The following is a 21,133-nucleotide window of genomic DNA, read 5'->3' on the forward strand; positions in this document are numbered from 1 at the left end:
TCATATTGCCTATAGATGGCTCCGACCAGCCCCTTTGGGTCGATGCAGGTTCATACTAACATCGCTTAGTCCGCACTCAAGCACTGATCGCATTTTTTTCAGTGAAGCCGAACTTGCCTTGAGCTGCGCATGTCTGATCGCTGTCCCTGTCGTCCTTACGTCAAATGGATCAGCCTGTATCTGCGTAATATATCGTTCTAGAATGCGTCAGCCTTTCAGCTCTCAAATAAAGACATCAAGGCCCCGGCACACCTTAGGCAGCGTCGCCCCTGAGAACGCATATACAGCCTACTTAATCGTATCCGGACCGAGTTCGCCATGCAGTCACAGTAAACAGTTGGACAGTCACGGCTCTGTTTTTGCTAATCTCCTCACGAGATAGAGTACTTACTACATGTATGAAATACTTATCCACCCGGTGCTTAGCGGTGTGTCGGCTTACGTGGTCCACAAAAAGACGCGAATTCAAACCCCGGAGTGCAGGGCTGGATCCTGTTTACTATTAGGGACCGTGCCCGGTAATCACAGCCAGAGTCTTTCATTACAAATTACGTTTGGACATTTTTTTTATGAAAATCTATATCATTTGTTAAAACTCCCGTCAAAATTAAATTTTTACTTGGAGTAGAGAAGTAGCAATATATTTATATATGGAAGGTCACCTACCATAGATGTATATATTTTTATGTTTTATTGTAAATGCAAAACGTGTTTGGACAGCAATTTGAGGATGAAGTATAAATCAACATAAAGAAATTTGTACAAATGTAGTTTGTAAGGAAATACTCTGGCTGTGAATATACCCTACCTACTCAACTTCTCAAGATAACGTAGCATCACATGACCTGCATTCTTAGTCAGATCACTGTCTGAATCCCTTTTGATTAGATTACCATTGCCGAATATTTGACGCCTCTCATCCGTTCACCCCATTCATCCTTTACAGAATCGGTGTTCTCAAGAATGGTAGGTTGCAGGCAAAGTTTATCCTCGTTTGTTCTATGCTCACCTGCGCATAGGCGCCTCCGAAAAAGAGTGTCAACCCAAGCGGACTTGGCCACGCCATCATGAACAGAAGAGTGAAGGACAATCGACACGCACAGGAGTCGGGTTTTGTAAGGCTTATTGATTCTGTCTTCTCTGCGACGGCTAATATACGGGTCAGTACACCACGGACGTTGATGCTACCAACCGTTTGAAATCGGTTACTCAAGAACGGGACCTCGACGAATTCCTGAGCACGGCGACACTTGCCGGCACTGATTTCACTGCAGGTGCTTGCTCCCTGTCTTCTTCTTTCTACCTTTTGCTTTAACATATATAGAGAGGAGGAACATCAAAATCGTTAGCTCCCAATCACCTATTGCCCGTAACCCATACCTGCTGTCAGAGGACGAAGAGCGAGCCACCCTCCAGAAATTCCAAGAAAACAGACAGCGGCTCCGTGTTCCCAGAAGACCACCCTGGAAGAAAGGAATGCCCACGGTCGAGCTCGATCGGCAAGAAAAGAACGCGTTCCTAGAATGGCGGCGAGGCCTAGCGGAGTTGGTTCATTTGCCGCCCTATGTATCCGAGGATCTTGCCACTGACACGCATGTCCATAGTCTCCAGGATCGTGATCGGTTTCTTTTGACGCCATTCGAACGCAATCTCGAAGTTTGGAGGCAATTGTGGAGGGTCATTGAAAGAGCTCATCTTGTGGTTCAAATTGTCGATGCTCGTAATCCTCTTCGATTTCGCTGTGAAGATCTCGAATCATATGTCACGGATATCGAAGGAGCCGAAGGCGAGAAGGACAGCGGTCCCCGCGGCCTTCGAAGAAATCTACTATTGATCAACAAATCCGACTTACTGACTGCGAAGCAAAGGTGAGCAACTATCATCATGTATCGCGTATTCCTAACATTTCCTTCCTTAGACGCCTTTGGGCAGATTACTTTGACAGCTTGGGTGTTCGGTATGCATTCTTTTCGGCAGCGAATGCGGCGGCTCTGCAGCAGGCACGTCGTGACGCGCTTGCTGCACAAGAAGCGGCTGATCGTACAGATTCGGACACGGACGAGGGAGACGCCGTGCACTCAGTATCAGAACTATCAGCGAGCAATAGCGATGCTGGATCATCTTCCGACATATCCCAGACTTCCTCGCCGAGTTCAGCGTATTCTCTCTCAAAGCAAGAGCAAGAGCGAGATAACACCCCGGGGGTAGCAGACAACGCAGATGATTCGGATGATCCCAGAGCGCGCGTGCTCACCGTCTTGGAGCTTGAGGAGTTATTTGTACGAAGTGCCCCTGACTTGCAAGGTGCGCGACAGCGGAAACCTAGATCAAAGGATACACAGGTCGCTCACTATGTCCTTCAGCGTTTGCGACGTCATCTAGTGAATGCCCGCAACAGCTAGTCGTTGGTCTTGTGGGCTATCCTAACGTTGGCAAGTCAAGCACGATCAACGCTCTTCTTGGCGAAAAGAAAGTTAGCGTGTCTGCCACGCCCGGGAAAACAAAACATTTTCAAACAATCCAGCTTTCGCCATCGGTCATGCTCTGTGATTGTCCTGGATTGGTATTCCCTCAATTTGCTACTACGCGAGCCGATCTTGTCTGTGATGGCGTCTTGCCGATTGACCAATTGCGGGAATATACAGCCCCCACCGCGTTGGTTGTCAAGCGGATTCCACGCGATGTCTTAGAAGCTACGTACGGCCTTACTATACGCAGTAGTGGACCAGAAGAGGGAGGTGATAGTAGCCTTCGAGGGGAAGATCTGCTTGTCCCTTACGCCGGTAATGGTCTTTTTACAGGAAATTCGCCTCGTATCTGATCGTGCATTCCCCAGTTGCTCGTGGTTTTGCTCGCTCGGGCCAGGGAAATCCGGACGAAGCACGAGCTGCCAGGTACATATTGAAGGACTACGTTAACGCGAGGCTTCTCTTCTGTCACCCACCTCCCGGATACTCTTCTGAGGAATTCAATGCGGACATGCATGCCATGGCCCTACTCCGAGCGGTAGGGAAGAAGCGAGCGCCCACGACGCGTGTCACTAAAGGGGCAGATACCTTCATACCCGTCGACCAATCAGCCCCTGACGGGTCAGGTCAAGTTCCTCATTCTACCAACGCCGGCCACAAATCAAACGTTCTCGATCAGGATTTCTTTGCCACCCGTCCTGCAATGTCCTCGAGAGCCTTCGTACAGGGCACGGCTCGTCACGGCAAGGAATTCTCCAGGACGCAACTTTACCCGCATCAAAATATGGTTGCAGACGATGGGCAACCTTTGACAGGCAGGAGAGCGCGAATCGCATCTGTTCTTGCCAGTGCGGGTGCAGATAACGGCGCGCCCCTTGGGAAGCGCCACAAGAAACCTAAACGAGTGAAACAGAGGAGCGGAAAAGGGTATGATTGATGTGTGTCAGCCGTTGCCTGTATATGACATATTTGCGACTTGTTTCGTGGTATTGATTGTATTAGGGCTGGACTTCGCAAATTGACGTGCAGGAAGAAAATCCGGCCCACTCGTCCCGAAAGTCCAGTGATACACGTGACCTCGGCTATAAACACACATGCCCTCTAAGAGTAATAGTACCTTTGAGTGTCACTCGTTATATCGCACCTGACGACGCATCCTCCCATCTCCATGTGCACTCACCGGGATACATGCGCCAAATTGCTGACCACGGGGAGGGGTGGTCGTAGGGATGGTAAAGTTTCCGGGATGCCCGGCTGTGAGCGGTATAACGCTAACAGGCGTTTTCAGCTATTGTTCTTTTTCTCAACAAACCTGCGATCATAGGTCGTAACCCTTCTGCATGGTAAACTTTGACGAATAATCAGCAGACACGAGATTGCTCACGGCGGAGTGTCCTGCAGTTCATACGTGATTTCCGACCCGGTTGTTTCCAATATCCATTGCAAGATTTACGCGTACAACTGCCGATGCCTTTCACGCTCATATGCTCACTATATTATGTCTCTATGTGCAGCATTCCAGCTGGAAATGGCGGAATCATCCTCTCCTGCAAAGTATCTCGTACCTCCTGATGGGAGGGCAAACAGAGCTCACGCTATGAAAGGATCTTTCTACTAATGGTATAATACTCAATGGGCGGCATCGCCTTCGGAAGGCCAGCATCATCCTCATGGATGGAGATACTCTCACCATACCTCACTCACAAAGTATTTCTTCTTGTTATCTTTCGCCTTCGTGGAGCCGACTTGCAACCTACAGCGTTTACATGTATACATATGCGGAAGGGACATCAAGAGAAGGCGCATATATTCGACCCCACCCCCCGCCAAACTCCGTCCGTGAGGGTGAGTGTTATCATACTGCGTCATAGTGATGCGCGCTGAATCCCAGCCACAGGAAATCGGAGATTACGTTCGTCTATTTGTACTACCTATTGCATGATTTTGTTCAGCATTATGTGTCGCAGGCCGTAACTTCGCACTGTCTTGGAAGCGGTAGCTATGCAACTGTCAATCTCGCAATTGACACGAACAAGTACCGTCAAGTAGCGTGTAAAACGATCAGGACCAAGACAGAGGACGATCTGAAGAAGGTGCAGAAGGAGGTGCAGATCCTGATGAAGTTGCACCACGTATATTTGGCGGCCTGCTACCTTACGATATCTGACTTTAGCCTGAATTAGCCAAACGTCACAAAGATCAGAGACGTGTCAATCAATGGCCGATTTCTGTGAGTCACTCTCTATTGGTCTCCTTAGGATCTTGAATCAGATCGTCGTGGTGCCCAGCCACATCTTCCTAGAACTCTCAACCGGAGGTGATCTGTTTACGTACATCAGCTCGAACGTCAATAGCAGTCGGCTCTGCGAAGGAGAGGCGAAGTACATCATGTATCAACTATTCCGTGGATTGAAATACATTCATGACAAACACATATCGCATCGAGGTACGTGTCTCGCAAGATACGGGCTATATACTGATCTATATGCTTTCAATTACTTAGATCTTAAGGTTCTTCGCCATTTTGATCCGTGGTTCCAGGCTGATTGTTTGAGTCAGCCGGAAAACATCTTGCTATGTGAACCAGGTCCATACCCACGCATCCAGATAGCCGATTTTGGCTTGGCAAGAGCAAATGCATATCAGGAGACCCTGCATGTTGTTGGTACTGTCGCATACCTACCACCAGAAGGTATACTCGCTCTCGACGATCTCTACCGTGGGTATGTGGGGATGCCGTCGGATTGCTGGAGTGCAGGTGTTATCATGTTCATCATGTTAACGTAAGCTGCCCTTCGTATACTCCGGCAGGTAATAACGTCAGAATCCCCCTAGCGGTTACCACCCGTTCGACGGCGCGGCTGGAAGCGGAGACTACGTTCCATCGCCTCCGGATTCGTACTGGTCCAACGGCTTCTCCACACCATTTTCACAGAATTCAACATGCAGCGAACAGCTTGTAAAGCGTCGGATCGTCCAAGGAGGCATCTTACTCTATCCAGACATTTGGGATGACCTACCGGACGGTGCGATGCATCTCTTATAACAATCGGCACCGCAAGAATCATGCACTCACTCATCTACCGCCCAGCCAAGTATCTGGTGCAAAGATTGATGCATTCAGACCCGTTGCATCGTGCGACAGTGATGGAAGCTTTAGAATGTGCCTGGATCAAGTCGAACGCCGATTCACTGGAGCAAGCTTACCAAGAGCGTGTTATCTCTAGCTTCAACAAGCAATAGCTGGTGGTAGAGGCTAGAGGCTCTGGCGAGTCGCGGCGGCTGATTCGAACACTCTCCGGGCCACTTGGCACCGAAACAACGATAGTCTGTTATCGGTAAACATGTAAAATTTCCCTTGTACCCTATCTCAGCATGTCTCTGGTGGTACGCTGTCCCGCCTTGAGCTAACTATTCGTACACGTCAACGAAGTATTCGATCAACCAGGCAATCTGCTGTATCCCCCACGCCAGAAGGTGTCTCGATGAGAAGTCAGGCCTTGAGAAAATTTGCGTGGACTGCGAGAGAGGTTGAGATAGAGTGGGAAGATGACGGTAGGATTTACATACAATGGATGTGATCTGAGGCGAAGGAAGAAATCTATGTGGCGGCTTTAATATCAACGATCTCATAGACAGGAGGGATATCGACACGCACGAAATAGTAGGAATGATCGTATCCTTCGTGTCCACGGACTCGGACTTGCACCTAAAAGCGTCGTCAGACAAGCCTTGCTGATTTTCAAAGCGAAATGCACGTACGTCATCGTATCCTGCGTCCTTTGCGGCGGCTTGGAAGTTTTCTGGAAGGAGCTGACCGTCGTTATAGAACTTATCGGCCGTACCCTATAGTACGGATACAAAGAGTAATGGGGCAGTGATGACTATCATGCAGTATGTGCACTCACAAAGTCGACGAGGATGTGAACAGATTCCTTATTGCCGAGCTGCTTGATCAGCTCTGTCGCATCGTATCCGCTTTGTTTGGCCTCCTCAATGCCGCCTTTGAGATATCTAGAGATATGTAGTATTTTTGCGTGAGTTTTCAACCAGTGCAAAATACAAGGGTGCAAACCCTTTGAATGCCTTCTCGCCCCACGGTGCTTTAGTCGAGTTAGAAATGGGAGCAAAAGCGGAAGCAGAGCGGTATTGCTTGTTTTTCAAAAGAGAAGAGAGGTACAGCGTAAGCGCGCCATGTCCACCCATGGAGTGTCCTATTTATTTCGACAAGCTGTTGGTACAGCGTTTCAGACACGATCATTCACATACCGAAGATCGATTGCCTAGTGAAATCAATGGGCAACTCGGCCTTCTCAATGACTCGGGGAAGTTCCACGGTGATATGTTCAAGCATGCGGTAGTGCTTTGCATACTAGAAAGCGAGACTGAATGGATGTTGAATAGTACCCCACGTAAGTGCCAGAACCAACCTTCTCGTTTGTGGCATTGATGTAGAATCCAGCTCCAGTACCGAAATCCCAGTCATCGTCTTCACCTGCAATTCCTGCGCCGCGGGGAGAGGTATCTGGAAAGAGAAGGGCAAGACCCTCCGCTGCTGCGTCCTGTGTGGGTTTGGTATGATGTTCCGGGTGGAACGGGACGGATACCCACGCGAAAGAATCCACCTTTCTGGGCGCTGCAACGAAGGATCAGGAGGCCTGAACATCTCTTACGGGCGGTGGAGAATCACCCAGTGTCCTCCGTGCAGGTGAGGCCAGCCAGGTACGTGAGCAGGGGCACCTTCCCCTCTTTGGCGTTCACAGGCAGGAATAGGTTGAACTGTGCGGTCAACCCGCCTAACGCTGCGGACTGTCGCGCGGTTCAGGACGCCAGAAAGCGACGATAGAGAGCTTGAGATCACCTGGAACTTGTACTTGACGAGTTCTCCCTCGCAGACTTTGTTGGACGACACCTGTTCGAGCGACATGATGGTCAACGGGACACCGATCTGACGGGGTGCCGATCTTAGCTAGCTGCTTAATCTTATCGTCCGCAGCGACATTACGCAAGGGCACGTGGCATGGCCAAGCATGGAGAGAGCCCTGAGCGTCACGCTGCCGCCGCACTGCGAGTTGGTTGTAGACCTCGGACCGGGACGTCGCTCAAAACATAACATACCTGAGAGTACCAAAGCATTCCGCCGCGTCTGTGCTTGCTGCGTGCTCGGAGCTGCGCACATAGCCTGCCCACCTGTCTGCGACTGTCCCTCCGTAGACCGATGACGCAGCCGGAGGGCACCCGTACACCCGTCTCCAGCAGACTCGAAGGCCTCTTCCCTCAGTCAGGGTCGAGCACCCCGCGCCAACCTCCTGCCCCTTCTGACGACGACATGCCGCTTCCGCGCCCCGGCAGCGCCGCTGGACGGTCCTTCGAGACTCATAGACGCGCTCAGCACTCAATACCGCCTCGTCTACACCCCACTCCACCTCAGCCAGCCCCCATGTCCGCGGCTTCCCAAACTCTGCCCTCTCCCGTGCTGCGCTGGCTCAACGGCAAACGAAAGAGCGACTCACCTTCATCTTCCCGTCCTGACTCGCCGTCCTCTCCGTCGTCATCTCACTCTGCTCTTTCCGAAGCTCTCAACGAGGATATGCTACCAGCGCGACCTGTTCCCGCCCGTCTTCCCCAAGGGTTCTACCCCTCCACCCAACTATCCCGGCACCCGCCGTACTTCGACAACCTGACGCGTTCAACGCTGCCAACGGCTTCTCTTTCCCCACCAGAAAGCGCGGTGTCACCCGACACGATATTCCTGAACGATGATGGCCACGGAAGGCGGCGCTCCTCGATAGATACTCTCAAATCACTCCACGAGCGTGGCATGCACACGTCTGCGACTCGACGCCTTCAAGAATCGCCGCCATCTCAATGGAACTGGTTCCAATGGTCGAACAAGGCGCAAACGGATCATCTGCTCTCGGAGGAGGATCAACAAGTCTCTGACCAGGAAGAGCGGGAACATATCAATAAGAAATGCGAGTCCATCAATCTCAATCGCGATACACGTTCGTGCCAAGGCATTGACCACTTCGTCGGCAGATCGTACCCCTCACCACCCGCTCGTTTTCTGCCACGGCTTGCTAGGTTTTGACTCGGTATCTATTGGCCCATCAATAGCACCTATGGAGGTGACGCATTGGAGAGGAATCAAAGAAGTTCTGGAGGCGAATGGCTGCGAGGTTCTCATAACCCGGGTACCCGCTACGAGCAGTCCTCAAGACAGAGCGAAAGTGCTCGAACAGCGGATATCTGAAATTTACCCTGGCCGCAAGGTTCATTTGATAGGTATGCTCAGCCATGTGGACGATATTCGCGTGTGACTCATGTTCACTATATTCAGGGCATAGTATGGTGAGCACGAGTCTGCCGGGGCTCCCGACCACGGTCGTGACTGGAATAACATTGACAGGAGGTTCCATTAGGGTGGCTTGGACTGCCGCTATCTCACTACGCACTTGACGCACCGAAAATTTGAGGTAGCCTCTATCACTACGATCGCCAGTCCCCACCGTGGCTCTTACTTTGCGGACCACTTCTTGTCCCTCGTGGGTACAAGCCGCCTGCCGAGTGTGTTGGGGCTGCTTGACATGCTACCCAACGGAGGCGGTGACGGTAAAGCCTTCGAATGCCTCACTGTCGCGAACATGAAGAAATTCAACGAAGAAACTCCCGATGTTGATGGTGTAAAATACTTCAGCTGGGGAGCAACGTACACACCTGGTCTGATAGACACCTGGAAGTAGGTAGTCCATTCCGACTTTCGGCGCAATTCTTTGTTCACATCTTGGCGATAGGTACAGCCACGATGTTGTTTATGAGAAGGAAGGGCCCAACGACGGTCTCGTCTCCGTCGAAAGTTCGAAATGGGTGGGTACGACCGAACATGTGGCAGGACAAAAGGTTCACTCGTTTAGCAGGGCACGTACCTGGGCACGCTCGAGAATGTGAACCATCTGGACCTCGTAGGATGGACGAATGTCGCGCGGTAAGTCCAACCCGAAAGGAAGAGTGGAAGTTCTAATGTTGCCTTAGTTACCGTTGGGCTTCGATTATGGGACGTGAGATCAAGTTCAAGCCAGCAACATTCTACCTGGGCATTGCGGACCATCTGGCGACGGTCGTTGAAGAGCAACCTTCTGGAAGTTCAAGTGCCGGCGGCAACTACCAAGAAGGTCCTGCGCATGCACGAGCTCGCAGAGTCGGCCTGGAACGGAGAAGGACGAGTGGCGAAGAACGCGCTGTGATGGCGGAGAATCTAGCCAGCAACCGAACACCGACCGCGAGTAGGGAGAAAAAAAGCAGCGGCTGTGAAGGGGAGCCATTTGTTGATGACTCTGCACGCTCGACGGGCGTCGCCACAGCGGGTCATGCCACAGCGGTGGATGATACCGGGATGGCCACCAGGCGACCAAGACGGTCGGACGAAAGACAAGACAGCGATACGATATGACGGCATCCCGCACTGTACATTATTCCATACACTAGCATATCACCAGTCCCCATAATCAGGTGTCCGTAGAATATATATCATATCGGTCGGAGTTGCCACCCCGCGGATGAGTCGCTATCGGATCAAGGCGAGAGCGGACGACCTCCGCGCAGTGCCACCGCTCGCGGCCACACCTCTACCAGCCTTCATTCACTCTGAAACATACGGGCTCGGCGTGACCCTTGTCTCAACGATCCCATTGTTCCCGCTCCCGTTACATAACTCACTGCGAACTACAAACCTCCGACGCCGGAATGCCATGGATCTCGAAAGGCGGAACTCTCATGACCTGAACGCAGCCCCTATCACCGCACCCTCCAATGAAGCATCGAACGGCGTACCCCCGGCCGTCTTTCCTTTTCTCGGTGGCATGCCTGGAGCTGCGATGTTCGGACCTACGCCTGCTCCCTTTGCGGCAATGGCACCTCCAAACATGCTTGCAGCTCAAATGGCCAATCCAGTCGCAGCCAACTGGTCGCAACTCGCAGCAGGCGCTAACATGATGGCAGCCTGGAATCCTCAGGCGATGGCGGCCGCATTTACCATGGCGTCTCAGATGAACGTTCCAGTGGGTGGGGCGAAGGATGAAGAAATCTTGGTGCGCGTGCTCCTGGGCTCCTACAGCAGTGGAAAATCATTCAAACAAGCGATTGAAACCGAACTACATGGTGTATGTCTTATGTTATTCACTGCTGTATGCTTGGCTGACGACGGTTTTGCAGGTGAACCATCACGCGGTACGATGCCACTTGCATTGCATAGATAGCCCGCGCTGACTCGGGTCAAGGCGAACCTATGGAAGGATTACTTTCTCGACCACCATGATCACATTTATGCTCAGGTGTCGAAACTACGCGAAACCGCTTCCACTCCTCAGCTAGTGCACAAAGCTGCGACCGCGCGACGGCCGATTTACCCGCCGGAGTCCCCTATATCCGACAAGCATGGGCTGAAACACAATGGGCCTCGCGGGTCTTACGCGAAAAGGAGCTTACCGCCTAAAATTTCGGACAGCATCTCCGTCGGGACGGCCAACCCTCATACCAAGCATAAGCACGAGAGTGTACAGAGCCCTGCGGATGCCGCGTCAGCGCCAGTAAGGGCGGTGAAGAGGCCGCGCTTTTCAGACTCTCGCAGATCGCCTAAAACCGCTAGGTCCCCCACACCTCCGGGACCGGAAACCTTCGTGTATCATACAAACGGAAAACAGCGATACAGCGAAGCTGATCATGAGTTCTTCATCAAATGTATAACCTTCGAACTCGAGCGCAATCCACGTTTGAGCAAGACTGCTCTGTGCAGGATACTTGCAAGAAAGGTGAGCAATTAGACGGTCTGACTCACAAGTCGCTGAGTTATTCTCTCCAGGCCCCCCATCATCCTGACCAGGGATGGAACTACTACTGGAACAACTGCGGGGACCTGCCCGATACCATCTTTTCGGCGGCTAAAGATCGAATACCTACCATTCGTGCCCATGGAAACGACGGCAAGTCCTCAGCATCAGAAGACGAGTCCGATGAAGCGGCTTCGACTGGCGACGAAGCCCGGTCGAGCTCATCAACGGATAGGGACGAACGGAAGATGGGCCCCGCAGGGGGAGAATTCACACAGGCTGACTTTCGCGTCATCGCCCGATATCTTGCGAAGATGCCTGATTTACGCTCACGAAGTCAGGCTGAAATCTGGATACCGTTCCATGAAAAGGTTAGTCTAGTCCAGGCTACTTCGCCATGCTGCTTAAGGTCACCATCTATGCTAGCACGATCAACGTTCGTATAAGTCCTGGGCCGAGTGTTACCGTCGATACCGGGAGACAATCGATGCCTTGGTGGAAGATTTCAGAGAGCGCTACGCTTCAGAGAACAGGGGCGGTCAAACTACGTATGATGAATACCTGTCACGCAAGCGCAAACCGCTTTCGGACACGGCATCGGAGGACGAGATAGATGGGCGTTTTTAGCATGCATGAAACTTCGACCCACATGTTATTGTTGCTAATCTTATAAGGCACAATCTCGCCCTTCACTCTGTAGGATGTGCGGCAATGTGATGTCATGTTAGAGCAGCGATAAAACCATCTTGTACTTCGTGCAACCCAACCTGACAAAAACCATGTTTCGACCGAACGGTGTTTGTTCAGGGAACAAGCAGCACGGGTAGATTTTGCTAAGCTTAGGACAAAAGAGCCTAACGCTCGGGTCGTCTACAAATGCGAATACAAACAACCCATTATACAAACAGTGGAATCGGAAGGGAAATCAAAGAGACTAGTGATATCGAGTACAATAGCAATATGGGGATAAGTGACCAGGTTAAATAGAGTGCCGGACGATCCAAACGTCCCAGATGGTACAAGTCTATACAATGGCGCTCCGACGCCAAGAGGGCATAACAAACACCACACCACACGAAGACGGGAAATCGTGGGGTCCTTAATCGCGGACGGTGAACCGTCCGCCGGTGCCTGTTCGGGCTCGCGGGCGGTTGATGACACTTCCCCTCGTCGCATTGGGTTGCCCGACTGAGCCAGGTGAACCTCGGCCGCACACGTCGCAATACTCCAACTCGGCCTCCGCCCCTCGAAGGTGCTCAACCTCCGCCCTCAAAGAGCGCACTTCGGCCTCGAGCTCCCACACCTGACGCTGCCATTCCATCTTCGCGCTCGCGATCTGGCTTTGCAGTGCTTGGATGACCGACGAGGAATCGTCAGCTATACCATGCTTGAGGCCGGTGCCTGCAATAGCAGCGTGCGGAGAGGGTTCGCACGAAACAGGGGAAGCCAGGGTTGCCGAGGTAGTCGTCGGCGTATCAAGTTCTGCGCCGTGGGGTGGAGACGAATTCGCAGAGCCGATGTGGGCAACGAAGTGCTGGCTGAAAACTTGAGAGACTGGCCGCAGGCGTAGCGCTTCGAAAGTCGTTTGATCTGCGGGTGCACTCTGGACGTACGGTATATTGCGATCGCGTGGCGAATTCGGGCTGGTGGATTTGGTCGGGTCGGCGGTGCGTGGGGAGCTACCGCGATTGGACGTGACGATGGTAAGAGGGGGAGGTCGAGGAGAGGTTCTGCGCGTGGTGCCTTCCGAGGTTGGGGTAGAGCCGGTGCTGCCTTGCGACGCACCGGACTCGTTCGGATGCATATAAGCGGAACCAGGATCCGGGTCAACCAGCAAAGAGGGCGAAATGGATGGGACAGGCACACGGGGTATCGTCCTGACCGCGTTCTGATTAGTCTGCAAATGCAACTCCGAAAGCTGAGGCACAGGAGGCGCAAGAGAAATCGGGGCCGCCTTCTCCCTGAATAATCGCATGAAACCGCTCTTTTTATGTCTGAGAGCCTTTTGCCCGGAGCTGGAAGCCTCGGGATACGCAGGGTCACGAATGCCAGCCTTCGGGGTATCATCGCGACTGGCGTCGGACGTGAAGCCCTGGAACGCGCGTTTCGCCTTAGTACCGGCACTCGTCGTGCGAGAGCGAGCTCTCGCGGTCGAAAGCGTCGGGCTGGCGTCGGCAGTGTTGGTGCTCCTAATGGAAATCGAATCCGAGTCAGGAAAGGCGACCGCTGCTGGGAAACTGCCGTGGAAAGTGGCATTAGCTGTCGCACTCCGTGAGCGCTCTCGGGCCTGTGCCTGCGCTTCTTCTAGGGATATGAGGGAGAAGCTTTGCGATGTTGGCGAAGCCTGCCATGCGTGGACGCCATGAACGCCGGGGGCAATAAGCATATCACGCTCGTCGCCCTGAGACCCATCCAAGCGACGAGATGTGTTCAGAGCCATGGGCGGCGATATGGTTTTGCCATACAAGCGGCTCTGTCCAGAGCGGGAGTCCGAGTCCTGATCGGCGGAGGACGACATGGAGGTGGCAGGTGTGAGGACATTCGGATCCATCGTTCGTGAAGGTGAGAACAAACTCGAGTCCGTGACGGTCGCGTTCGAATCGCTGGGAGTGATCGTAGCTTCACTCGGGCCGCGCTCTCGGCCCAGCGGCGGTGAAGGCGCCCTAACGGAGTCGCGGTTATATATCGCCAAATCCGGATTGGCATACGGGTGCGCATATTCGTCTTGACTTTCTGACGTACGCGTAGAAGCCGGAGCAAACGGTCTGGTGTCCGTACCATCGGAATATTGACGTTTGAACGAGGGAGGGATGTGCCGTCTACCTTGGGGGTGGGGGGAGGAATCAAAGGAGCGTATGGATGCAGCGCGAGGGCTGACTGCTGGAATTTGAAGGGAGGGATTGGTCGGCGTAGAAGTGGAGGCCACTCTGTTGCGTATTAGGCTTGAATCAGACTCGTTTGCCGGGCGCAGACCTGTCGTCCCGTAAGCCAGAGACGAGGTCGGCATGGATGCTTGGGCGAGCGCCCTAAAGGAGCCATCAGTCCTGAGCTTAGATCAACAAGACAAGAGCGAAGACGCACTGAAGAGCTCCGCCAGTGGATATCGACGAGCTTGTCTCGAAGGACTTCTTGTTCCCGCTCGACGACGAGCGACTGGATTCCATACTGGGTCTCGGAACGTTGCGACCCATGAATCCCAAACCCTTCATGATCCCGTCGCCTTTCGCGGTCTTCGTCTTCGTCCGCTTGTGCGAGGATGTGCCGCGGAAGTGCGAACTGGTGTCCGAGTCGGCGTCGTGATCGTCGGTCTCCCAGGGCGCCTTGGAATGAACCTTCATCTTCGGACCGAGATAACTCATGCGGGGCTCGTCCGCCTCGACCGTGGACTCGCCATCGTCCTCATCTTCGAGGGTTCCCCCTTGCGAATCGGACGAGTCGTCCATGTCGATGCCACTGGCCGAGGGGTCCGCTAGGCGTTCCCGGTCGGACTTGATGGAAATGGGCGAGCGAGGCTCGGAGGGCGTGCGACCTGGGTATGGTCTGGGTGAGGCGGCGGTGTCGACGTGGACGGCATGGACGGGGCGAGGGGAGAACTGGTGGCTGTAGATGGAGGGTGAATCGGAGAGGGACGAGAGGGAGTCGAAGGCGGGGTGGGCGTCTGCGCCTGCGCGAGCGGCTCGCTGGTCGAGGAGGCGACGGATGTGCTCGTCGTGCGCGGTGGCGGGGGAGTCGAGTGCCGCCGACCTGAACATGGCCGGACCCGGCGGGGACAGCGGAGGAGGAACCCAAGCACGGTCGCCAGGTTCGAGTGTGCGTCTGCCGCCCGCCTTCTCACACTCGTCTCTCCCTCGCCCCCTATGGCCCCGCCCGCCCCGCCCGTCCCCCTCGCATCCTCCGCCGCCGGCCGCGTCTCAGGCAAGCCATGGAAGTCACACAAGTCCCCGGCGGTGTTCGTCTCCGCTGTGCCCCTTCGCGCTATGCTTGGCTGACCGCATCTTCTGCCCCCTCTCCAGCCGGACCCATCTCCCTGACGGCGTCAAAACGTCCTTCGAGCACCGGATGGAAAAGACCAAGAGGGAAAAGGCCATCAAGCAGCTCCAGGCGGAGCTCACGGAGGAGAAGGAGGCCGAGCGTCTTCGGTGCGTAACACCATCATTATCGAGAACACCGTTCCTCATGGCACACCGCAGGAGACGGCAGGTCACCATGGACCGCAGAAAAGCAGCTGAGGAGCGCAGGCGAGCGGATGAGCTCAAGGCCCAGGTCCGCTTCGCCTCCTGCCTTTCGTTTCCGAGCCATCATCACTCACGGGTCGTCACGACAGATGGGCGCACGAAAAGCGGCGAGACTGCGTAAGAAGGCAGGGCGCACCAAAAAAATCAACCATTGACGACCACGCTCTGTATGATACGTCGAGTGCAGGCATCCGTCGACGGATGCATCTCCGTGCCTCTGATCCGCTTCATAATGCCCAACTCGTATCGATCTCCCCTTCCTTCACGAAGGGCTTGTCCAGTCCAGCCACCACGCTCTCGCACAACGGGCAGGCGCTCGCCAACACGTCGTCCAACTCCGCTCTCAGTTTGCTCGCCTTCTCCTCTTTGCTCGAATCCTTCCCCGACCGTCTTCCACTACCGGTGATGCCTATCCAGGGGTTGGACACGACGCTCACGAGGGCGTCGGGCACGATCAAGTCCCGCAGACGGTCGCCCGCCGACAGTATGTTGCGGCCCAACGAATTTGCTGCTCGTGTCCCGTTTTGTAATGGATTGGCGAGGTTCCCAAAATTCGCGGAGAGCAGTGTACGCTGCGTCGATGGTTGGCGCACGTGGGCATTCTGCACAGCGGCTGTCGGGCCCGTGATGTTGCCCCGATCGACCTGCGCAGTCTTCACCAGTTCGCCTTGTAGGGCTAGAATACGTCGCAGCGCATGTGCCGGCAGATACTCCTTGGCCTATATGCCTGCATCAGTGTGCTTCTTCGACGGTCGCCAGCTGCGACTCACCAGACCGATGAGGCAATCCGCATGAAAGCAGTGCTGGCACGGGAAGACGTAAAACTGTCTAGTGAGAACCGGGAATCGGCACACCGCGCAGCGTTCACCGGCATCGATAGTGACAAAACGATTGCGGAGTGCAGCGATATCGCCCTTAATGGCGTCAGCGTTGCGCGTGGCCTCGTCCATTTCTCCTTTGAGGGCATCGATCTGCGACGCGTAGTCTTCGAGCGCTGTACATATCTCGTCCTTAAAGTCGTCGATGACCGCAAAGTCGGGGAAGAAAGGCAGTATATCTTCGATCTTCAGCAGATCCGTGTTTTGAAGGAAGCGCATTGCCCTACACACAACCCGGTTCAGCGTTGCATAGAATGAGCTGCCAAAGATATACTGACGATTTGATGTCTTTTTGGTCCTGGACGACATATTTTGCAATCTTTAACCAGAGTTTCTTTCTCAATTGGACATCGTCTTCCGGCATATCCGCGTTGATCTTGGCCAGCTCTAGGTCGCCCTTCTCCAGCGCCAGATCGACGCTATTCTCGTACAGCCCCATCTTCGAATATATGTGAACACAGGCTTGCGTCCGCCCCGTCTGCTTGCATAGCCTCAAGGCATAGTCGAGGTCATAAAAGGGTTTATTGGTCAGCGGATCCGAGGGAGCTGTGGAGAGGAAGCGCAGGAGTGGAGCATCGTCTTCAGACGCGGGAGGAGAAGTCGAAGAAGACGGTAGAGGGGCGGAGGCATGAAAGGTGATAAGGAGGTTGTGAATAGTAGCGGATGTGTTGCCTTTCTGAAATACGACATGGTTGAGGTAACGAATGGCATGGTTTGGGCTCGTTGGGTCTCTCGGGAGTGGCTGTTGTTGCAGCAGCGCGGGAACCAGGCGGAGAGGATCTAAAGATGATTGCCGCAACCAAGATTCGACAGTTTCTCTGGGAGCATTGCGCATCAAAACGTTCGCGAAGCGGTAGTACAGCTCGAGATTGGTCTGCGAAAGATCAGATGCATTTCGCGTAAAGAGGTGTCCCCATACCTGGCGACTGAGGACGTCGATGGCTTTTGTCCACTCCTCTTCGAGCACCCAATGCTCTATAACGCGGTCGAGGTCGCCGACGACGCCGGCGTAATGCAGATACATATCCGTGCGCCCATGTCCTTGGGTAAGCTCGTATACGGTGCTCTTGTCGAGGCTTGTCTATCGTGAATCATGCGCCATCGGAACACAGGTATCATCATCTGGAGTATAGAACGACAGACCTGGTATGTTTCAAAGAAATGCCGCAGATCGTCCTCGAGAATTCTTCGTTCCGCTTGGAGGTTATCAACGTCATGAGACAGAGCCTCGGACGCGATAAGATCGTCGAGCTCGTTGCACTTGCTTAAGTAAAACTCGACCAGCCATGTAGCAAGCATCATGCGTTGCGTGAGGTCCTGAAGCCTCGCTCAATTGATTACACGATGGATGAGTTGCACCCGTCCGTACCGTCTTCTTGGTCCTCTCCAACCGAGACACGAGGTATGAGCGGAGAGCGTCCCTCTCTCCAAGATCGAGGAACTTGAGGGTGACCTCCTCAAATGATACTGAGCTCGCCGCATATGCCTGGGCGGCCTGGAAGTATCGCCCATCATCGAAGAACTGCTGAGCCTGACGGGACAACACGATGTCTCGTTGCTTGGCTGTCTGCACATTGGTAAGCATTGGAAGGGCATACCAGGCCTCAGGTTACCTTGGTGTACTGCAAGGCCACATCGTATATACCTTTGGCAAGATACGTGCTCCATATATCCCGATCTTCGTTGCTGGCCACGAGTTCGAACAACGATTGATCAGTGTAAATCCAGTATGTCTGCCGAACAGGGTCAGCCGCCATTCCGCGAACTTCCTCGGTAGGTTTCTGAGAGAGAATCAGGACCCAAATCATCATCAACAGTTTGCACGCCAACAACTGACCAGTGGAATCGTTTCATCGTATGCAAGCCGTTCGTCCAAACTGTTGACTGCGACGACGCGATCTTTGTACAGCAGTAGAAAATGGAACTCCGTAAGGCTACTCGAAATCGGCACTTCCTCTGGTTGGTCAAAGGCGGGGTAAGGGAAGAGCCCGGCGTTGTCGATGAAGTCATCGGATGCTGACTCGAAGTTCAGCGTTCCGTGATACATTCCCGGACCTGGAGGAGTTGAGCGATCGCGCATAATAACAAAGACACTGTACGTACCGCTCTGCCATGCTAACATTTTGGGTAGTGATTGCGCTTGATCAGCGTTGGGAGTGTAAAAGTGTAGTTCGGAGGTTTGAAGGTTGTTCGGAAGATCCCTGATATCTGAAACATATGAAGATGACCAGATATGCTTCAAGAACATCAAGCAACGTACTTGGAGCCGTGTCCCGATAGTTAGCGAACAAGGTAGAGAAAGCGCGACCACTTTCTTGCGCAGCCCTGTCGGGAGAGCCCACGAACTGATATATGCGGGACGGTGAAGTCACGATCACGAGGACCTTCCGAGGATCCGACGGAGGAAAGTAATCGTATCTGATGCCCGTGACGGGCGGTCGTTCAGGGAGGGTGAACACCGTCTGGCAGTGCCTATCGGGCGGCTTGAAAAAGTCCTCTTCCGCGTCTATGATGGCTTCGTAGACGGACCCGTTCCGTGCGCCTATCAGCACCTCGCGAGTAGAGGTCGAGTGAGGGGAGGAAAGCAGCGCGCTCCGGTTCCATGCAACACTTTCGATGATCATCTTGAGCTGCTTGAGCTGTTTGGGTTTCTTCCATCCTCTGTATAGGTACCATGTTTCGCCTTGAAGCGAGCTCACGAGGAGGTGCCGGCCAGACGGATCGAGGAAGAGCTTGTAGAGCGTGAACTCGGTTTGTTTCCGTGGAATGGGTATCTTGACGACTTGCTCTGAATGGGCGAGTACAATCAGGACGATGACATTTGAAGAAAGCCCCATGGCCAGCACATCGGAGGAAACGGCCAGCGAGACCAGGGGTGCCGGAAGCGTATACTGCACTCGGCCTAGCTCGAACACAGGTGCTTTCGCCGCAGCTGGGTCAAGTGGAGGGCCATCCTTGGGTACGGATGAGCTGGGCTGCGAAGACGCGAGCATGTTTCTCACCGAAGTCTCCCCGTATTCTGCTGTTTCGTCCTCGTTGGCGAATGGAGAGGGCTCGAAGCCCTCGTACTGGACTTCAGGAAAAGCCAAGCCGGCTATATGGCCGTGGACGCCTGGAGCGGCATGCTCGACATCTACAGACCCGATGAGCAGACGTTTGCTTTGTTATCACGGCTGAGCACACGAACATTCGTCGAACATGGCACTCTCTGTAGGGCGGGATGACGCTGGCCGCAACGAGGGCGAAGCGCTTCCGCGGCTGGTAGCTGTTTTTGGTAATGCGGTCACACGAGCGATGATAGGGCAGACGCCGAGAGTGCGCGGGCCTTCCGGGGATAATCTGAGAAGACGCGCGGGATATATGTCAGACGTGCACTGCAGGCTCTATATATTCTGCCAATAGTGATGGCCGCCTATCCCCCCTTGCCAATCCCGAGCTAAGTAGCAGCATGCCTCAGCAACCCCGCCCGTTGCCCCGGCTCATCCTCATCCGACATGGTGCGCAACAGCTGTCGCGGCATACGCACCAAGCGCTGATACAGATCCTGCATGCGCCACAGGCGAGACCGAGTGGTCTATCAATGGGTGAGTAGTATCAAGCACCACATGCCATTCTCGACGCGCTCATGTCCATTGCAGACGGCATGTGCGTTGCGCCATCCTTCCAGTATCCTCTGGGCACTGACCAGCATGCTAGACCGGAGTGACTGACATCCCGCTCACGCCCCGCGGCGAAGCAACCATTCTCCAACGTCGCGAACAGATAGTTGGTCCCGGCAGTGAGGCACCCTCCCCCCGCACTTATCGCAGAGCCTAACCTCGTGGACGGCGCCGCAGAGCTGATTGATCCCGCCAATCTGTGCACCGTCTTCGTCTCGCCTAGGCAGCGCGCCCACAAGACGTTCCACTTGTTGTTTGACCACCTGCCCGAGCTGCCGAAACACGAACTTACCCCAACAGTGCGCGAGTGGGACTACGGCGACTACGAGGGGCTGGACCCGGAGGGTATCAAGGCTGTTAGGCCCCCCGGCGCACCGACCTGGGACATCTGGCAGGATGGCTGCCCTGGAGGCGAGAGTGTCGCTGATATGACGTGCAGAGCAGACGACGTTATCTCGAAGGTGCGTTCCTTGCCATGTTTGAACTGGCCAAGCTGACACGGTCGCAGGTTCGAGAGTATCACAGGGCTTGGAAGGAGGAGGTGAGCAGGCCCTGGACTTGCACACTTGTGATTCGGGTCTCATGCGTTTGACAGGGCAAAGGGTCCCGCGATGTGGTGATTTGCGCCCATGGCCATTTTAACAGAGTCCTTATAGCTCGATGGATGAATATGCCCCTGTGCCTGGGTCGGTCAAATCTTTCGTTCCTTATTCCTGACGTTGATTCGGATTCATATCCGCAGGAACGCATTTCAACTTCGAGCCTTCTGGAGTAAGCGATTTGACGCGCCGTCGGAACACACGGTTCTGATATCGTCTCCAGGTTGCCGTGCTCAGCTATAACCACAATAATCTCGCCGAACCTGCTTTGAATGGCTTGAATTTGTACGCGATGTAGCCGACGAGTTGTAAGCTGTCGATTATCTCTGTAGCGTTCTGGTGCATTCGGACAATGTGCAGTCGGAGAAGTTGCATCCGAGAGAAGGACGCGCTAGGCCGTGTATGGCAATCTGTGACCGCGGTAGGCCCGCGACGCGCGCCAGTGATGTACTTTGCGAAGACGCGTTCC

General features: G+C 54.0%; 10 protein-coding genes across 10 annotated transcripts; 7 read left to right on the plus strand and 3 right to left on the minus strand.

The window, feature by feature from the left end:
• The first annotated feature begins 928 nt into the window (after positions 1–928).
• PUNSTDRAFT_80108 (P-loop containing nucleoside triphosphate hydrolase protein) lies at positions 929–3,494 on the plus strand. The gene is made up of 8 exons (XM_007378922.1): positions 929–966; positions 1,020–1,115; positions 1,166–1,274; positions 1,325–1,544; positions 1,605–1,868; positions 1,919–2,304; positions 2,364–2,783; positions 2,837–3,494. The coding sequence occupies exons 1-8, from the start codon at positions 964–966 to the stop codon at positions 3,403–3,405; spliced, it is 2,067 nt and encodes a 688-aa protein (XP_007378984.1). The 5' UTR covers positions 929–963; the 3' UTR covers positions 3,406–3,494.
• Positions 3,495–3,636: 142 nt separating this feature from the next.
• PUNSTDRAFT_110204 (kinase-like protein) lies at positions 3,637–5,255 on the plus strand (the record flags this gene model as incomplete). Its single annotated transcript, XM_007378923.1, has 11 exons — positions 3,637–3,700; positions 3,757–3,811; positions 3,983–4,022; positions 4,073–4,175; positions 4,228–4,313; positions 4,366–4,380; positions 4,436–4,600; positions 4,652–4,698; positions 4,757–4,914; positions 4,972–4,979; positions 5,028–5,255. The coding sequence occupies 11 exons, from the start codon at positions 3,637–3,639 to the stop codon at positions 5,253–5,255; spliced, it is 969 nt and encodes a 322-aa protein (XP_007378985.1).
• A 550-nt stretch (positions 5,256–5,805) lies between these two features.
• PUNSTDRAFT_95614 (carbohydrate esterase family 1 protein) lies at positions 5,806–7,407 on the minus strand. Its single transcript, XM_007378924.1, has 11 exons — positions 7,330–7,407; positions 7,159–7,277; positions 7,080–7,104; positions 6,899–7,030; positions 6,738–6,840; positions 6,544–6,682; positions 6,377–6,482; positions 6,231–6,314; positions 6,127–6,177; positions 6,039–6,069; positions 5,806–5,987 (listed from the first exon to the last, which is right to left on the minus strand). Exons 1-11 carry the CDS (start codon positions 7,393–7,395, stop codon positions 5,962–5,964), a joined length of 882 nt encoding a protein of 293 aa, XP_007378986.1. The 5' UTR covers positions 7,396–7,407; the 3' UTR covers positions 5,806–5,961.
• Positions 7,408–7,709: 302 nt separating this feature from the next.
• On the plus strand, positions 7,710–8,086 carry PUNSTDRAFT_48918 (uncharacterized protein; the record flags this gene model as incomplete). Its single annotated transcript, XM_007378925.1, has 1 exon — positions 7,710–8,086. A coding segment is annotated over exon 1 (289 nt), but the record flags the coding sequence as incomplete, so codon positions are not given.
• Positions 8,087–8,166: 80 nt separating this feature from the next.
• Positions 8,167–10,006, plus strand: PUNSTDRAFT_117668 (alpha/beta-hydrolase). The gene is made up of 7 exons (XM_007378926.1): positions 8,167–8,443; positions 8,508–8,753; positions 8,809–8,819; positions 8,891–9,207; positions 9,263–9,335; positions 9,386–9,453; positions 9,501–10,006. The coding sequence occupies exons 1-7, from the start codon at positions 8,290–8,292 to the stop codon at positions 9,916–9,918; spliced, it is 1,287 nt and encodes a 428-aa protein (XP_007378988.1). The 5' UTR covers positions 8,167–8,289; the 3' UTR covers positions 9,919–10,006.
• A 173-nt stretch (positions 10,007–10,179) lies between these two features.
• Positions 10,180–12,080, plus strand: PUNSTDRAFT_48921 (uncharacterized protein). The gene is made up of 5 exons (XM_007378927.1): positions 10,180–10,627; positions 10,680–10,694; positions 10,745–11,275; positions 11,326–11,664; positions 11,720–12,080. The coding sequence occupies exons 1-5, from the start codon at positions 10,217–10,219 to the stop codon at positions 11,918–11,920; spliced, it is 1,497 nt and encodes a 498-aa protein (XP_007378989.1). The 5' UTR covers positions 10,180–10,216; the 3' UTR covers positions 11,921–12,080.
• Positions 12,081–12,100: 20 nt separating this feature from the next.
• PUNSTDRAFT_140452 (uncharacterized protein) lies at positions 12,101–14,920 on the minus strand. The gene is made up of 2 exons (XM_007378928.1): positions 14,375–14,920; positions 12,101–14,319 (listed from the first exon to the last, which is right to left on the minus strand). Exons 1-2 carry the CDS (start codon positions 14,734–14,736, stop codon positions 12,393–12,395), a joined length of 2,289 nt encoding a protein of 762 aa, XP_007378990.1. The 5' UTR covers positions 14,737–14,920; the 3' UTR covers positions 12,101–12,392.
• A 230-nt stretch (positions 14,921–15,150) lies between these two features.
• PUNSTDRAFT_129717 (uncharacterized protein) lies at positions 15,151–15,683 on the plus strand (the record flags this gene model as incomplete). The annotated part of the gene is made up of 4 exons (XM_007378929.1): positions 15,151–15,242; positions 15,307–15,432; positions 15,484–15,556; positions 15,618–15,683. The coding sequence occupies 4 exons, from the start codon at positions 15,151–15,153 to the stop codon at positions 15,681–15,683; spliced, it is 357 nt and encodes a 118-aa protein (XP_007378991.1).
• A 72-nt stretch (positions 15,684–15,755) lies between these two features.
• PUNSTDRAFT_95620 (uncharacterized protein) lies at positions 15,756–19,631 on the minus strand (the record flags this gene model as incomplete). Its single annotated transcript, XM_007378930.1, has 12 exons — positions 19,594–19,631; positions 19,409–19,539; positions 18,667–19,360; positions 18,510–18,614; positions 18,244–18,461; positions 18,020–18,187; positions 17,776–17,973; positions 17,550–17,723; positions 17,326–17,487; positions 16,685–17,280; positions 16,299–16,629; positions 15,756–16,247 (listed from the first exon to the last, which is right to left on the minus strand). The coding sequence occupies exons 1-12, from the start codon at positions 19,604–19,606 to the stop codon at positions 15,756–15,758; spliced, it is 3,282 nt and encodes a 1,093-aa protein (XP_007378992.1). The 5' UTR covers positions 19,607–19,631.
• Positions 19,632–19,854: 223 nt separating this feature from the next.
• PUNSTDRAFT_95622 (phosphoglycerate mutase-like protein) lies at positions 19,855–21,012 on the plus strand (the record flags this gene model as incomplete). The annotated part of the gene is made up of 9 exons (XM_007378931.1): positions 19,855–19,903; positions 19,966–19,990; positions 20,045–20,051; positions 20,103–20,184; positions 20,243–20,526; positions 20,574–20,606; positions 20,661–20,751; positions 20,808–20,836; positions 20,888–21,012. The coding sequence occupies 9 exons, from the start codon at positions 19,855–19,857 to the stop codon at positions 20,960–20,962; spliced, it is 675 nt and encodes a 224-aa protein (XP_007378993.1). The 3' UTR covers positions 20,963–21,012.
• Between the last annotated feature and the right edge of the window lie 121 nt (positions 21,013–21,133).

Source organism: Punctularia strigosozonata (genome assembly GCF_000264995.1).
Source record: "Punctularia strigosozonata HHB-11173 SS5 unplaced genomic scaffold PUNSTscaffold_1, whole genome shotgun sequence".
NCBI lineage: Eukaryota > Fungi > Basidiomycota > Agaricomycetes > Corticiales > Punctulariaceae > Punctularia > Punctularia strigosozonata.

Excerpts from the sequence above, each read along its gene's own strand:
- PUNSTDRAFT_80108 (XM_007378922.1), top strand. Across the intron at positions 1,275-1,324 it reads CGGCACTGATTTCACTGCAG|AGAGGAGGAACATCAAAATC; the intron begins GTGCTTGCTCCC and ends TAACATATATAG. Across the intron at positions 2,784-2,836 it reads TCTGCTTGTCCCTTACGCCG|TTGCTCGTGGTTTTGCTCGC; the intron begins GTAATGGTCTTT and ends TGCATTCCCCAG.
- PUNSTDRAFT_117668 (XM_007378926.1), top strand. The coding sequence starts at position 8,290 with ATGCACACGTCTGCGACTCGACGCCTTCAAGAATCGCCGCCATCTCAA. Across the intron at positions 8,444-8,507 it reads GGAACATATCAATAAGAAAT|ATCGTACCCCTCACCACCCG; the intron begins GCGAGTCCATCA and ends CTTCGTCGGCAG. Across the intron at positions 9,454-9,500 it reads GGATGGACGAATGTCGCGCG|TTACCGTTGGGCTTCGATTA; the intron begins GTAAGTCCAACC and ends ATGTTGCCTTAG.
- PUNSTDRAFT_95614 (XM_007378924.1), bottom strand. The coding sequence starts at position 7,395 with ATGTCGCTCGAACAGGTGTCGTCCAACAAAGTCTGCGAGGGAGAACTC. Across the intron at positions 7,278-7,329 it reads TCGTCAAGTACAAGTTCCAG|TCCGCAGCGTTAGGCGGGTT; the intron begins GTGATCTCAAGC and ends ACCGCGCGACAG. Across the intron at positions 6,483-6,543 it reads GGCGAGAAGGCATTCAAAGG|ATATCTCAAAGGCGGCATTG; the intron begins GTTTGCACCCTT and ends ACATATCTCTAG.
- PUNSTDRAFT_140452 (XM_007378928.1), bottom strand. The coding sequence starts at position 14,736 with ATGGACGACTCGTCCGATTCGCAAGGGGGAACCCTCGAAGATGAGGAC. Across the intron at positions 14,320-14,374 it reads TCCACTGGCGGAGCTCTTCA|GGCGCTCGCCCAAGCATCCA; the intron begins GTGCGTCTTCGC and ends TGGCTCCTTTAG.
- PUNSTDRAFT_48921 (XM_007378927.1), top strand. The coding sequence starts at position 10,217 with ATGGATCTCGAAAGGCGGAACTCTCATGACCTGAACGCAGCCCCTATC. Across the intron at positions 11,276-11,325 it reads GCAGGATACTTGCAAGAAAG|GCCCCCCATCATCCTGACCA; the intron begins GTGAGCAATTAG and ends TATTCTCTCCAG. Across the intron at positions 11,665-11,719 it reads GGATACCGTTCCATGAAAAG|CACGATCAACGTTCGTATAA; the intron begins GTTAGTCTAGTC and ends CATCTATGCTAG.